Source organism: Chiloscyllium punctatum, chromosome 20 (genome assembly GCF_047496795.1).
Source record: "Chiloscyllium punctatum isolate Juve2018m chromosome 20, sChiPun1.3, whole genome shotgun sequence".
NCBI classification, from domain to species: Eukaryota; Metazoa; Chordata; class Chondrichthyes; order Orectolobiformes; family Hemiscylliidae; genus Chiloscyllium; species Chiloscyllium punctatum.
The window spans coordinates 81,601,580-81,615,942 of NC_092758.1; the positions used below are offsets into that span (position 1 = coordinate 81,601,580).

Consider the following 14,363-nt stretch of genomic DNA (forward strand, 5'->3'; position numbering starts at 1 on the left):
AATGGTAAAAATGGACCAAAGGGTATGTTTCCATGCTGTACATCTGACTCTATTTTGATCCAATGACTGTTTGTTTATGCAATGATTGGCAATTGATTTGCGAGGCAATATATGACATGACTTGGAGAGGATCTGTTGTGCAGATAACTGTTGCTTAGCTCAACTGTTTGAGAAAACAGCTGGTATCCAATGCAGTCAGCCACTTCTTGATATCTTGTCTAATGAATTAAGTTGGCTGAAGACTGGTCTCTGTGATGCGTGAGAACTCAGGAGAAGATAATTTGGATCATCCACTTTGCGTTTCTGGCTGAAGATGGTTATAAACACTTCAGCCTTGTTATCCCATTCCTAGAGTAATAGAGCCATGGAGATATGCAGCACTGAAACAGACCGTTGAGCTTCAGCATTTTCAGAGGTGGGGAATGCAGATTGACCGTCCTCCTCCTAGTTTAACTGTCCACCAGCATTCATAATTGGGTGCAGTCTGAGAATGTTATCAATCCTAACTTCTGTTTTATGGTTAAGGATATAAATGCTGTGCACTCTTAACAAAGAAGATAAGTATGGTTCTCCAAATCCAGGCTGATTCAGTGATTACCAGTGTTGACAATTGTTGTAAATGCTTAGACAAGCAGATGGCATCAGCTTAATTTTTGTTTTTCTTCTTTGTTATAAAGGTGATAGGTATGATTCTGAGCCAAAGTCCAGGTGGGATGATGACTGGGACAAAGGCAATAGAGGAGTTTTCCCATTCAGTGAAAAGTTAGGGGAGATCAGTGATAAAATTGGGACCACAATCGATGACACAATCAACAAGTTTAGGAAGAAAGATAAAGATGATTCTCCAGAAAGGTACTGTGTATTTAAATGCATTATCAATCTCAAATGTGTTATGTGATTTTCTTCAACTGTGGGAATATTTCTGAGTGGCTTTTGTATGTCAGTCATGTTTAAGATGTGGAAAATGACAGTTAGATTCTGAGGGTGGAGAAACTAATATCAGTAAGAATGTCTCTGCATTTGTTATATTATGAGAAAATTATCTGATTCCACTGACTTGATATTCGGAATGTCTGTAGACGTCCCTTGTGGGAGTCTCAAAGGACCAACTATTTTCTGCTGTTTCATCAGTGGATCATTTTATTGTAGCTCACCCAACTTCACAAAATCTGCCCACTATGACAGTGATAAGTATTCTAGAGTTGCCTGAATGGACACAATACAAAAGCACTGAGGTGGTTTGATGTTACCCAATTCAAAACTGCTCACTCCTTCTACCACTTTAAACATTTCCTACCCACACCACCATTGTTCATTGATGTGATGTAGCTGCATCACTGCAGCAATTGATAGAATTTCCTGGAAGGGAAAGAACTGCAATGTGTGGCACTATCATCACATGTAGGCTCTCTCTATCTGAATTGGACTGTATCATTAGTGACATTGCTGCTAGAAATCCTTAGTACCTTCTGAAGAAGAACCTTCACTGCATTTACTCCAGCTATTATGGACATCAAACTCCCCTCAAATATATCAAGGAGATAGCCTAGACCCAACTTTTACCTTATTGAAAGAAAAGTGTAAGGTGATGCGTTTCAGATATAATTTGATTGGTTACACTTCTCTGCTTTAAGCATAGCATACTTTATTCTTAATCTGCCTTAAAATACAAACAAAAGAGAGAAGTATTGATGTAATTTTAACTCTCGGAAAACTGACCAGAATAATAGCTATTTAATTACTAAACAGAAACTATAGTAACATCCCATAAACACACTCTTGGCAAAAGGCAAATTCAGTAAAATAATTTTTGCAGCAGACAGAACTCCAGCTTTTAACTGTAATAGAGAGAGGAATAACAGCTTCCACATTCAGCTTCAAGACCTTAGCAACTGCTGAAAGCTAAATTGAAACCATGGGTGTGTGGGAGCCTGACTCCACCCATTCCTACTGCTTCTATTCTTCAAACTTTTCTTTAAAAAAAATCAAGCCAAGGCCTCAAAGATTAGATCAGATTAAATTACTGACAGTGTGGAAACATACCCTTCAGCCCCACAAGTTCACACCAACCCTCCGAAGATCAACCCACCCGGACCCAGTCCCCTACATTTACCCCTTCACCTAACACTTTGGGCAATTTAGCATGGCCAATTCACCTAACCTGCACATTTTTGGACTGTGGGAGGAAACCGAAGCAACCGGAGGAAAGCCACGCAGACACGGGGAGAATATGCAAACTCCACACAGTTCCCTGGCTTTTAACTTTATTGGCTCGAAGCAGACTGCTTGGTATCTCTGTCTCAATATCTCTTCATTTTTTAAAAAAAAAGCAGAACTAAATACATCTCTTAAACCTACGGTATTGTCTCAAGCTTTAAGAAGTTTCACCTCACGTAGGAAACTTGGGGTACCTGCAAATTCTGACCTTGCCAGCAATGCTTATCTGCAGAATATTATTGCAAAAAAAAGGATTTTTAAGAACAGAACATTTATCTGCTTAAGAGAGTCTGGAGTCAGTGAACCCATTTCAAAGTGTAAAATCTTAATGCACATTAACTTCTTTTTCTTCGTTAAAGTTGTAATCAATTGGATCTGAAATCATTTTGGCAGAGGAATAGGGTTTACATACATCGATTTCTCACCTTTACTGCTTTCTTGCTTCACATTTCTGTGATAGAGTCACTTAACTGCATGTGGAAGAAAATTATTTTTGAATATTTGAGCTAAAGTTTGCTAGGATGGTTTGATGTACAAAGGGCTCAAGGTGTGTGGAACTACATGTGTATAAACTATGCAGAGAGTTGCTTTGGATTTAAGGACAATTGGTTCACAGAGCTATCTGTGCCAGCAATCACTTTAAGAAAGTGAATATGTCCTTGCACAGCATTTTATTTTGTAATAAATATAGTGCTTACAAACATGTTTAGATTAGATTAGGTTAGATTACTTAGTGTGGAAACAGGCCCAACAAGTCCACACCGCCCCGCCGAAGCGTAACCCACCCATACCCCTACATCTACATCTACCCCTTACCTAATACTACGGGCAATTTAGCATGGCCAATTCACCTGACCTGCACATCTTTGGACTGTGGGAAGAAACCGGAGTACCCGGAGGAAGCCCACGCAGACACTGGGAGAACGTGCAAACTCCTGAGGCGGGAATTGAACCCGGGTCTCCGCGCTGCAAGGCAGCAGTGCTAACCACTGTGCCACCGTGCCGCCCACAACCACTGTGCCACCGTGCCGCCCACTTGGAAACTCATTACTTGGAATTACGTATTACTTGGAAACTCCTGTTTGCACTTAGGTTCTGCAATCCAGATTTGTATTAACAGTTGTAATAAGTTTCCAATTGAAATGGAGATTGCAACCTCAAATTTAAGTAGCTTTCTGCATTTTCTAAAATTAACCCACCAACAGGCAAGTAACTGGATACTGGAAGACTAGAAGAGAGTCTACAGTGCTCTGAAATCTGTCAGTGGGCTCTAGACTACTGGTTCATCACCAATCCTCTGTGTTGGCAGAACAATGTTTTTCAACAATAAAGCCCAAATACTAGAAAACTGCGCAGTGCACTTGAATCACATCCTCAACCAGCTTTCATCCAGCAATTAAGTACTAATCAATGGCTAAAAGTTAAAAATGTTGATCGCAATCAGCTTCCTATCTAGTGGCAAAGCTCCAGAAAAAGATGCACCCCAACTCTGGTCTACAGCATCAGCACCTGTTCCAGAAGCTCACTGAGCTCTTTGAAATTGTGAAAGCAAGGAACCATCCTACAAAAATGCCTCCATTGTCCACCTACACAAGTGCAGAGGAGTTTAAATTATCTAAATTGGTGACAAAATGTATAACAGAATCCTTCTGAACTGCTTAAGATCTCAACCCAGTTTGTTGCCATAGAATCCCTACAGTGTGGAAGCAGGCCATCTGGCTCATCAAGCCCATACCGACCTTACAGAGAGCAACCCACCTTGCTATCCTACCCCATAACCTTGCATTTCCCAAGGCTAATCCATCTAGCCTGTACATCCCTGGACACTGGGTAATTTAGCAAGGCCAATGCACCTAACCTGCACTACTTTGTGGTGGAAACCCACGCAGAATGGGGAAGAATGTGCAAACTCCACAGATAGTTGTCAGAGAGTGGAACTGAACCTGGGTCCCTTGTGCTTTAAGGCAGCAGTGCTAAACCAGAGGCCACTGTGACACTTAGTGTGAATACACTTCCAGGGAATGTCAATGAAGCATTGGTATTGGCAATTTGACCGTTTCAGTAGAAATGCCAAGAATATGACATGAACTTCTACATTTATTGGCCTAGCCAACCTCTTGTTGGTCAGTAGAGCGGCCATTGGAAGGTACTTCAGCTGCCCTGAGAACTTGATCACAATGGTTTGACAGCTTCATGACTGCATGCTTGCATGTCTTCTGGATAATGGAGTATCTTCTATATGATTCCCAGTCACCAATTAAGTTCTAAAGGACTGTGTGGTGGCATCAAAGCCTTCCAATTCCTACTTTGCTGGTGACAGCACTGAATTTAGGTATTGCATGGATGGGTCACTGATCAATCTGAAATAACTTCTCGTAAAGACGGAGGTTCCCAGGGATCTTCACAATGTCCTCTTTAGCTGATAACTGTGCAGTATAATATGGATTTGTTCTCCAGTGAATGTGACAACTTCTAATTTATGATCAACACAGAAGAATGAAGTCACATATCAGCCTGCTCCCACGCAAGCCCTTTCTTGAGCCAAACCACAACATGAGCCTGTCCGCAATGGATAAGTTCACTTAATTTGGTAGTATCCTCTCTCAAGTTGTCTACATTAATAACAAAAGTGTCAGAGGATGTGTAGCCTTCTGCAGAGTTTAAATATCCATCTGGGCGCGAAGAGGACTTAAGTCTGCCAAACTGAAGTCTATAGACAATAATTCTACCCACTCTATTCTACACAAGCCAAATTCTACCACCGTCATGCAGAGAAGCTTAACCCTTTCACTTGAGATGCCTTTGAAAACTTATGAACAGCAAAAGGAAGGACAGAACTTCCACCACATCCTCTGTGAACCACCCTCTGTGTAAACAAATTTGCTGCTCTTGTCTTTTTTAAATCTCTCAACTCTCACGTTAAAAATGTGCCTCCTAGTCTTAAAATCCCTTATTTTAGGGAAAAGACAAACTACCATTAACTCTATCTTTACTCCAGTGGGGAAAAAAAACTCCCAACCTTTCTTTATAACTCAAACCTTTCATACCTAGCAACATTCTGGTAAATCTCATCTGAACCCCCTCTAGCTTAATAGTATCCTTACTGAAGCTGGACACAGTATTCCAGAAGAGGTCTTGCCGATGTCCTGTACAACTTCAACATGACCTGTCAACTTCTTTTACTCGAAAGATTGAGCAATAAAGGCAAGTGTGCAAAATGCCTTTTTAACCACCCTGCTTATATGTGACTGGAACATCAAAGAATTATTTACCTGAACCCCAAGGTCTCTCTGCGTTGCAACACTACACAAGGCCCTACCATTTATTGTATCGTTGCACCAAAATGCAATACCTCGCATTTATCCAGATTGAACTCCGACTGCTATTTTTCAGCCCATTGACCCATTTGATCAAAATCCTTTTGTAATCTCAAAACTACTCCACTGTGTACTATGCAACCAATTTAAGTGTCTTCTGCAAACATGCAAATTGTGCGTTTTATATTCTCATCCAAATCATTTATATAAATGACAATGAGAGGACCCAGAACGGATCCTGGTGGAAAACTGCTGGTGACATGCCTCTAATCCAAAAAAAACCCTCCACCACCAATATCTGCCTCCTGTCATATCCAGTTGGCAAGATCACCCTGAATTCCATGTGGCCTAACTTTAATTAGTCTACCATGCGGAACCTTGAAGGCTTTACTAAAATTCAAGTAAATAACATCTACTGCATGGTCAAAGGAAGTGCTACAAGGAGATTTTAAAGGCTTTGTCTCAAAGTTTTGATAGAAACTTTGAATCCTGAGAGAAGTTTGCCCAGAATTGTTGGACCTGATACAGCCAAATTAAAATATGGTGTGCCACCCCCCCACCTTGAAAATTAATGCATGTGGGAAGGAGGGAGAAAATACGGATAAGAAATCCTAAGTCATCAAATCATCCTAAGCTCTAGTGTCTGCTTTATTCTCATTTTCTGCAGAACATTCTGGGTACAGATTGGCCTTAGCAATCACCTGCATCTAGAAACTTGCCAAACACCACAGGTGTTGAATGTTTTGATGACCAAAAAGTCCATCTAACATTTTTCTTTAAAATATCATTGTCGGGGTATGGGTGTTACTGGTATAGCTTAGTCTTTACTTCCACTCCAATTTTTCCTGCTGATTGTAGACTGCTTCCTGGTAGCAATTTAAACAACTGACTGCCACAGGCTAGGAGTTAGCTAAGATTCGACTATGATGTTGAGAGACTGGAGTTATGGATAGGCCAGAGGTGATTGTACTAAATCTTTTAAATGTGACTGTGCCTTGGCTGGATAATTCTGGATACTGTACCACAGGAAAGATGCAAAGATTGAAACACAGATTAATCAGGATTTTGCCAGCAATGAGACTGTGAAGAGCAGTTGGGCATCTTAGGGTTTTGGAACAGAGGAAGTTACGAGGTGACAAAAAAATTGAGTGAATGAGTAGGCAGCCAGCAAGAGCCACATCTGATGACCTCAAAAAAAAAAGTCTAGTGTCCTGTCTTCTGGCTCTCTTCCCTCTTAAACAGGGGTTATATTAACCTTTTCCCTGCTCTCTGGGATCATCCCCGTGATTGCTAAAAGATCAACATGAATGCCTGTACTATCTCCTCAGCTGTCTCCTTCAGAACTTGCGGTGTAGTCTGTCTAGGTCAAATCACTGGTCAAAGTGATTTATCCACCTTCAAACCCTTCAGCTTCCCAGCAGCACCGCCACAACACCGACCTCTGCCCTCTGACTCTTTTGAAATTCTGGAATGCTGCTGCTGTCTTCCATTGTGGAAACTGATGCAAAATACCTCTCCAGTTTCTCCACCATTTCTTGGTGCCAGATTACTACTACTGCTACAGCTGTATTTTTCAGTGGTCCAATGGTCTTGCCTCATAGTTTTTTAGATAGTGAAAAGCTATCTTTTAATACCAGTTAGCTTTCTATCATGCTTCATCTGCTTCTCCCTTTTTTGTATTGCTTTTTAGATCATCCCTTCCCTGGTTCCCACTAACCTTCACATTGTATGCTTTTTCTTTTGCTTCCATGCTGTCCCTGACTTCCCTCGTCAGCCATGGTTGCTTCATCCTCCCCTTGTATGTTCCTTCCGTGGGAACTTCGGATATTTGGTGTGGATTCAATAGGCCAAATGGTCTGTTTCCACACTTAGGGACTTCATGATTAACTCCACGTCCTAGGGAAAAGACTACTTACTATTTGTTTTATCTGTACCCCTCATGATTTTATAAACTTGAATACGATCACCCCTCAACCTGCTATACTCTAGTTAAAAAAAAAGTCCCAGCCTATTCTTATAACTGAAACCCTGTAATCCTGGCAACACTTGGTAATTTTTTTCGAACCCTTTCCAACTTAATAATATTTGTCCTATAGAAGGGTGACTAGAACTGTACACAGTACTCCAAAAGTGGCCTCGCCAACATCCTGTACAGCTGCAATATGACATCCCAACTCCTTTACTCAAAGGTTTAAGGAATGAAGGCAAGTATGCTAAACGCTACCTTAATCACCCTGTCTACCTTTGATGCAACTTTCAAAGAATTATGTACCTGAACTGCTTGGGGTGTCTCTTCGACAACACAATGCTACCCAGGGCCCTACCTGAATAAGTCATGCCCTTGTTCGTCTTACCAAAATGAAACCCCTCTAATTTATCCAAATTAAACTCTATCTGCCACTCCTTGGTTCGTTGGCTCAATTGATTAAGATCCCTTTGTAATCTCCGATAATGTTCTTCATTGTTGACTATACCACCAATTTGTGACTGCCTCATGAAACTCAGCGACTAGGTAATTCTCGCCCTCCCAGATGTCAGTTTTCATAGCTCAGACACCAGCTCGTTAACTTTGAGCCAGAGTTCTTCAAGCAACCAACATTTGCTGCAGACATAGCCACTATGAACCACAATGGGGCCCTCCAGTTCCCATATCATTCAGTTGCAGCATATTGCTGGTTTGGCCCCTCTATTTTAATTACAAAGTTCTTTTATTTTATTTTTTAAAAAGAAATCATAAAGATTTTAGTTTGCAGTCTGAAAATATTTCAATCTGAAAGTAATCTGTAATAGTCAAATTCATAGGTATCACCAACCAGTGAACTTGCGGTTTATCTTTGTCACAGATCTGTGCTGAGTCTCTTTGTGGAATTCCATTTATCTTGTTTTTTAAAAAAGCTTTAGAATCTAAGAGCCACAAAAAGCAAGCGAAAAGCAACTGTTCCCCTCTGCACCAACTTCCCATGTTTCTTCCAAATTCCCCCAACTTTATAACTTAGACTCTCACATTCAGGATGTTATCTCTTTTTCCTGACTGATCAAGTGCTTTCAACAGATCCTTTCGTAAATAGAACTGAGGTGAGCGAGATGACTCTTGACTAGTTGAGCTTTAGTAGTAAGTACAGGGGAAACCTTTCATCGGAACGTGATGGGCGGGCACTATTTCGTTCGGATAATGGGTTATTCAGTCAATCGATGAAAAGTCTTTCCTCTTGGGGCTTGGAGTTTTTAAGAGTCTGCTCCCTGTTCAGGAGATTGCAGCAGCACACAGCGTGTGAGGCACTGCCCCCCAACCCTGTCCAACATTGCCCCCCAACCCTGTCCAACACTGCACCCCCCCCACCTCAGGGCAGCCGGACTGTACACCCAACAGCAACGCTGATGTTGCACCTGCCTTTGTAGGGTAATCTCCAACTAGCGCACGCACAGCCTTTTACTGCAACGTTTTGACAGGTTCCACCTTTGCCCTGTATAGGGCAATGTTAAATTATCTGTGGAACGGGGGTTTAGGGTGCACCCCTGTGTAGAATTCCAGGGAAAGCTTGGGCGGGGGAGGGGGTGGGTGGAAGAGGACAGGCAGTCAGTCATTTGGAGGCGGTGACTGTTCAATCATTATAAACAAAAGACGCAATCACTGTTGGAAACACATCTTTGATGTAGTGTTTCTATCGGGACCTCGAGATCACCTTCGGATAATCCAATTTTTGGATAATTAGTATCTGGATAATCGAGGTTCCTCTGTAATGCCTATTCAGGCTTCAAGTAATTGATGAATAACTTACCCTCAATCAGCTGAGTCAGTGACCTTCTTAACCTTTTCACTACACTACTTAACTTTAGACTTCTAAAATGGAGAAAGAAACAAAAAATCTACCAGTTCTGTTCCCATGTTGACTCCAAGTTCCCCAAATTATTATCAGACTTTTACTTTCAATTTTATTTAAATGTTGAGTAAAATGATGAAATTCCATTTTCACTCTGCTTTTGGAAGAGCAGAACATCTCTGGAAACAGCTTCTGAATTTCCATGTTTAGCTGTGTGCATGATTTCTATAAATTGTCAATTTGCATATAAACAATGGCAAACGCTCTAAGTTTCACTGTTAATCTATTCACAGCAAAATCCACCCTATTTTGACAGTGCCTGAAGTTTTAGCTTTATTTTATATCAGAGGTGATTAGCTCTTCCTGTTGTCTTGTACCACCAGTTTTTCACATTAATATGCTTTTATCACTGTTCTAAATTTCAGTGATAGTGAAGAGGAGAGAAGGCCCAGAAACAATGGCAAGATTGGAAAGTCTGAGTACAAAGATGAAGAGGAGACAGTAACCACCAAATCAATCCACATCACGCAAGCTTCAGAGACCACCACCACCCGGCATAAACGTTCTGGCATACCTTCCAAAACAGTTGATCTTGGCGCTGCAGCCCATTACACAGGAGACAATACAAGTCAGGAATTAAACTCTGCTGCAAAGGTGGGAACTTACTTAATACAAATTTTTAGAAATGCATTTTGCTAAGTTGGTGTATTTATACTTTGTTGGATTACTTATTCTTTTGCCTTTAAGCACTTGTTGGATTTTAATACACATGAGGAAGCAATTATTCCCATTATGGTTACGACAACTCTTTTTAAAAGCATTGCTTAATGAATCAAAAACAAATAGCTGAAAAAGCTCAACAGGTCCTTCATCTGTGGAAAGAAAGCAGAGGTAATGTTCAGATCCAGCAACTCTTCAGCAGAAAACATCCTTTTACAATTTTGGGTTTTTTTAAGTGCTCAATGAATCCCACTTTCTTCAGTCCTGTCAATGTTTTTGTTTTGACTCCATATTCATTTTGAAAGTTGCATTTATAATGACAGATAACAGATGTGTAATTTTCTTTGCAAATCAGTCATTAGTTCGGTTATTTTTTTAAAAACCTTAAATATCATCTCAATAGACTATGTCTGCTTTTGAAACGTTTCAGAAATTAAAATGTGCCTTCCAATTTCTGTTCCCTCCCCCAAATTTCTGAAGGTACCAGATACAGATCGCCATATGTACCCCTCCAAGTCGTTCAATTCTTATGCGAAAAACCATATTGTACTAAAAGCCATTTAGCCATGGTTCTTAGTTAAAATCTCCATTAGCTCCTAGTCCACCATAGTCTCCATGCACTTTGCAGTACGTGTAACTGGATGGCAGTTTGAAATGGAGATGTTAGCTTTCTGGTCCTCGGCTATTAACTAACCTGGGATGGTAAAATTAATTTTCACTTCAGCCTTCTCTAGTTAAACACTCAACTAACCTAGCACAGATTCTGCCCTTGCTTGCTCTACCCTAAAGAGATAATGAAATTTGTCTTGTAGCACACCATCTGCAATTTCCCCTCCTGATTTTTAACTATATCGCTATTTATTTACTCCTCAGGACCTTATCATTTAAGTGTGTAAGTCCTGCCCTGATTTGACCCTCCAAAATGCAGCACCTCCGATTTATCTAAATTAAACACCATCCGCCTCTCCTCTGCCTACTTGCCCATCTGATCAAGATCCCAGTTTACTCTGAGGTAACCTTCTTTGCTGTGCACTACACCTTCAATTTTGTAATCTGCAAACTTACTAACCATACCTCCTATGTTCACATCCGAATCATTTAATAAATGACAAAAAGGAGTGGACCCAGCACCGATCCTTGTGGCGCATCACTGGTCACCATGAAGAACCTTGTCAAACACCTTACCCAGTCCATATAGATCATATCCACCACTCTACCCGCATCAATCCACTTTGTAACTTCTTCAAAAATCAAGTTCATGAGACACTATTTCCCACGCACAAAGTCATGGTGACTATCCCTAATCAGTCCTTATCTTTCCAAATACACACGCATCCTGTCCATCAGGATTCTCTACAACTTGCCCACCATTGGAGTCCGGCTCAATGGTCTGTAGTTCCCTGACTTTCCTTACCACTGTTTTTAAATCGTGGCATCACTGTAGCCAACCTGAAGTCTTCCAGCACCTCGCCTCTGGCTATCGATACAAATCCTTGATCCTTTGTCAGCACCTCACAACTGTTGTTTGCCCGAAGTTCCTTAATGTGCAGAATCAAACAACAAAAAGGAGTATGTTCATTTTCCCCACAGTGTAAGCATCATTTATACGACCATGTTAATTGTGTATACTCGTTTCCAGGTGTGGATGATGTTGCCAATGCTGCATCTATTAGCTCGTTGCCCTGAGACTGTTAAGACATTTGTCAGAAACTGAACTAGACCATCCATACTTGTGCAGACTCCACTGTGCCCATAAAAGCAAGCTCAGAATTCTGCGGTGAATAACTCCAGACCAATTCTCCATTTACAAGGCACAAGTCAAGACTGTGCTGGAGTAACTCCACTTGGATGAGTGCAGTTTCAGTGGTCGATTTGGAACCTCATCCACAACCTCTAACATTCACTCCCTCTCTCACCATTACGGAGTGGCAGCAGTTTGACCATTCTCAAGGTGAACTGCAGAAACTCACCAAGGTTCTTGAACAACATCTTTAGCTATGACCTTTAGCTAGAAGGACAAGGATAGCAGATGCAGGGAACTTGCAAGTCCCTGTTCAAGCCACAAACCTTTCCGATTCGGAACTGTATCATCACATCTGAACTGTGGGACAAAATCCTGAGACTGTCTTCCTAATAGCATTGTGGGTGTATATACACCACATGGATTGTAATGATTCAAGAAGGTGGCTTACCTCCACCTTCTCGAGGGCAAGTAGAGATGGGTAATAAACACTGGTTGACCGGTGATGGCCACAAGATGTGAAAGAATATCCTAAAAAAGGAAATAGAGTTGTTATGGCAGTCTGGCAGTTTCAGCCATAGTTTTTCTTATACAGTCCTCAAGTTATGTGCCATTGTGGAATTTCAGCTCTCAGCCTTTGGGTTTCTCATCCAGTGCTATAAGCAACCATATTTGACAATACTTCCTGAGAAATTTGTCATTGCTTTTTAAAAACAAAAGCAATTTTTATAAATGAAGAGAACAACATTGAGAGTATTTTTTGGTATTAATGAAATATGTTAACATTTGGGTATGATTAAAAGGAGTAAGCTATAGAGATTCCCCTTGAGTGCTAAATTTATATAATCAGGTTATTGCCTGATGTGCAATTGACCTAGGTAAATATCAGAGGAAGTCTGTCTAACCGAACTGCTTTCTGAAGTTTTTATCAATCTTTCAGTCATTACATCAAACAATATTGCCTCAATCAGCAATTTTTTTCTGTGCAATGCTAATTTTTGTTAATGCCATGTGTTTTTATTTGTTTTGGTATTCCTACTCGTTCTTATTTGTTCCAGCAAATGCTACTCTTAAGAGTTGGCGCCACAATCTCAATGATGTGTAATAGTAGCTATATGTAATTTTCTTCTTGTACCTGTTAAACCCGATTTGGAGAAACAGCAATGCAATTACATATTTTGCCTTTGCAAACTTTGGTGAGAGTATTTTCATTTGTACAATTCTAGGTGTAATATTGCTAATGGTGAGCAGTGGTTTAGCGTTCAGATTGTCATATGAAAACTAAATTACAAAACAGAAATAACAATGCTGGTCAGCTTCTCTGCCACATGGAACTGTGCTTTATAAATCTGCAGACTATGAATATCAGATTTCACAGGTTATATTTCACAATTGCTCTTTTGGGGCCAGATAGTTCTGTGTCGTCTTCTCCTAAGTCTGATATTGCCTCTCTGGCTATTTAATTTTATGTAGTCTGTTCTACCCTGATGAATAAAAGGCAATTTTTGTCGTAGTTGACAAACGTTTTTCAAAGATATAGTTCTAATCTTAAGCAGCTACGAGGACCAGCAAATAAATACAGGCAGATTTTTGCAGTCATGTTTGCTGCATTATCCACTGTTTTTTTGTGTGTGTGGGGGGGGGGGTATAAGTTTTTGTTGGGCTTCTTTGCCTCACAATTATTGTCCTACTTTATCCAATGTGCCCCAGTGCTTGTATTATGAAATAAATGCTTTAGAATATGTTGGAATAAGGTTCTACTATATACAGCAGAATGAGTAGTTCAGTGTATGTTCAATGGAGGTGTTAATTATGGTGCCTTGATTTCTTTGTGGGCTTTCTATTTGCAATTTATATCAAATGAATGTGTGGTCTCTGCTGCTACCTGCTGGACGTTGTATTTGCTTCAGCACAAATTGTAAACTTTGTTGTCAAATCATTGGTTTGCCTGCATTGGGAATGTAATGACTTGGGTGCCATGAAGTTGTCTAGATTTTCAGAATTATTTCAAATTATTCTAGGGTAGTTTCCCTGCTAAATGGAAATAGTTTCCTTTATCCTGTGAATCCATGACTACTCCCAGAGTTTTTATGCAAAAGAATAATACACACAAACTTCATTCTTTCCTCCTCTAATAACGTAAAATTCACAAGGGTTAATAAGTAAGAGTTCACTAAACTTTGCACATTTTCAATTGTTTACTGTTTTATATAGATGCAAGTAAATCTAGTTTTTCTTAACTCCTTGTAATAAGTCATTTCATAATGTAAAGCGCACTTGGCCGCGGGCTCCTCAGTGTACTTTTGAATTGGGCTTGAGAATAAATGTGTTAACACATTTCCTATTGCTCAGAAATCAGCATTTTCACTGTCTAATTGTTGGTATGCCAGGTTCTAAAAACTTTGGTAAATTGCATCAGTGTGTAGAATGTCATAAGGGCTTATTCTATCGCTCCTTGCTAAATGACTTGGTGTTATGCATGAGCTTTGTCATATTATCAGAATGTCTTTCTTCTGTTCAAGTTTAACATTTGTAAATGACTTTGAT

At 40.2% G+C, this 14,363-nt stretch overlaps 1 protein-coding gene across 3 annotated transcripts in view; it reads left to right on the forward strand.

The window, feature by feature from the left end:
• LOC140492218 (clathrin interactor 1-like) overlaps positions 1-14,363 on the forward strand; it is a 177,475-nt gene that overhangs the window by 128,140 nt on the left and 34,972 nt on the right. For all 3 annotated transcript variants that reach the window (XM_072591121.1, XM_072591120.1, XM_072591122.1), the window contains 2 exons: positions 678-852; positions 9,781-10,009. In XM_072591121.1, coding sequence (XP_072447222.1) covers positions 678-852; positions 9,781-10,009 — 404 coding nt within the window. The remainder of the gene's footprint in view (positions 1-677; positions 853-9,780; positions 10,010-14,363) is intronic.